The sequence below is a fragment of the Haliaeetus leucocephalus genome, unplaced genomic scaffold, assembly GCF_000737465.1.
Source record: "Haliaeetus leucocephalus isolate CR32 unplaced genomic scaffold, Haliaeetus_leucocephalus-4.0 Scaffold164, whole genome shotgun sequence".
Lineage (NCBI taxonomy): Eukaryota > Metazoa > Chordata > Aves > Accipitriformes > Accipitridae > Haliaeetus > Haliaeetus leucocephalus.
Window position 1 is genome coordinate 1,419,808 of NW_010972600.1, and position 1,438 is coordinate 1,421,245.

At 67.0% G+C, this 1,438-nt stretch overlaps 1 protein-coding gene across 1 annotated transcript in view; it reads right to left on the reverse strand.

Annotated features, from left to right (window-relative positions):
* Positions 1–470: 470 nt before the first annotated feature.
* Positions 471–1,438, reverse strand: part of NDUFA13 (NADH dehydrogenase (ubiquinone) 1 alpha subcomplex, 13) — a 1,643-nt gene continuing 675 nt past the window's right edge. The window contains exons 2-4 of the mRNA XM_010563304.1: positions 1,132–1,203; positions 975–1,044; positions 471–714 (exon numbers count right to left, since the gene is read on the reverse strand). Of these exons, the coding sequence (XP_010561606.1) occupies positions 595–714; positions 975–1,044; positions 1,132–1,203 (262 nt within the window). The 3' untranslated portion in view covers positions 471–594. The remainder of the gene's footprint in view (positions 715–974; positions 1,045–1,131; positions 1,204–1,438) is intronic.

Consider the following 1,438-nt stretch of genomic DNA (forward strand, 5'->3'; position numbering starts at 1 on the left):
GAAGCCCCTTCCTTCCCCTGAGCAACGGGAACACGTCAAAGACCCCAAATTGGTGGGGTTTGCCCTGCCCTGGCATCTGCGGCATCAGCGACCACAGGGTGAGCTCAGAGTCTACCCCCAAACTGCCCCCCCACCCCGAACGCAAACCCCCACTCCCTGCCAGCCCCCCGACCGTGATACCGAGGGACCGGTCCCCACCGCAGGGGACAGGCAGGTACCCGGCCCCATTCCGGCACTTTTGGCAGCTGGAACTGGGTCCAGCTCAGCCCCGCAGCGACCAGCCGCTTCTCATGGTCCATCCCGCGCTCCCACCCTGATCCGAAGCCCTGGGGGGAGCAAAAGCCAGGACCCCCGGAGACACAGGAGCAGGGAAAAAGCAACAAGCGCCCCAGGAACAACCCCGTTTCCCACCAGGGGATACGGAACCGTACAGGAGCAGGCACGACACCGTGTCCGACACCGCAGATCCGAGTGCTTTTAATAACAGATGCTGGAACAGGCGGCACCTGACAACAGCCACCCCCACACCACTCCCCCCCCCAGCCCCGCAGCGCCAGGGGAAGCTGGCAGGCCAGGCAGTGCTGTGCCGGTGCGTCAGACATAGTACTGCAGCCCGAACTTCTCGTTGTCCATCTCGCTGGTGGGGCGCAGGTAGTAGAGCTCGTCCACCGTCGGGGGGACCCAGCGGTCGGTGTGGAACAGGGACTCGCCGACCTGGATGGGGAGAGAGCGCTGGAGAGGGGATCGGCGTGTGTCCCCCCCCCCGGCTATAAGCCCTGACGGGGGGGACCACGAAGACAACAACACACGAGCTTTTACCCCTCAGTGTAGCCCCCCCACGCTGCTGGCTCCTGGGGGGAGCTTCTTCAAACCCAGGCGATCGGAACTTTCCAAGAGATCCGACACGGACCCAAACCCACCAGGATGGGGATAAACCGAGGGGCAACCTCCGGCACGACCCGAGAGTCACAAACCTTCCAGCCAGGAACGTCCTTCATGATTTTGGCCTCTTCATCCAGGTTCTGCCGCAGCAGGCGGAGAGTTCTGCAAGGCGGGGGGGGGGGAAGGCTGAGCCCCCACGCGTGGGGACGTGATGCCCGGTGGGTGTCCGTCCGTCCCCCCTCCCGTTACCTGCGGTCCGACTCCGCCTGCAGCAGCGGCATCAGGGCGATCCGCGCCTCCAGGTCCTCGATGAGCAGCCGCCTGCACCGGGAACGGGGCGGGGGGGGTGTCAGAGCTCAGCGGGGCACCGCGGGGGGGGGTCCCGGGCTTCAGGGGAGCACTGAGGGGCGGAGGGGGGGAATCCCGGGGTGCCAGAACCGGTGAGCCCCCGGGTGGGAGAGCAGGGTGAGTCCCGGACAGGGGACGCGGAGGAGGCGGATCGCGGCGGGGGGTGAAACGGGAGAACCGGGGGCGGAGGAGAGTCCCGGGGAGGGAC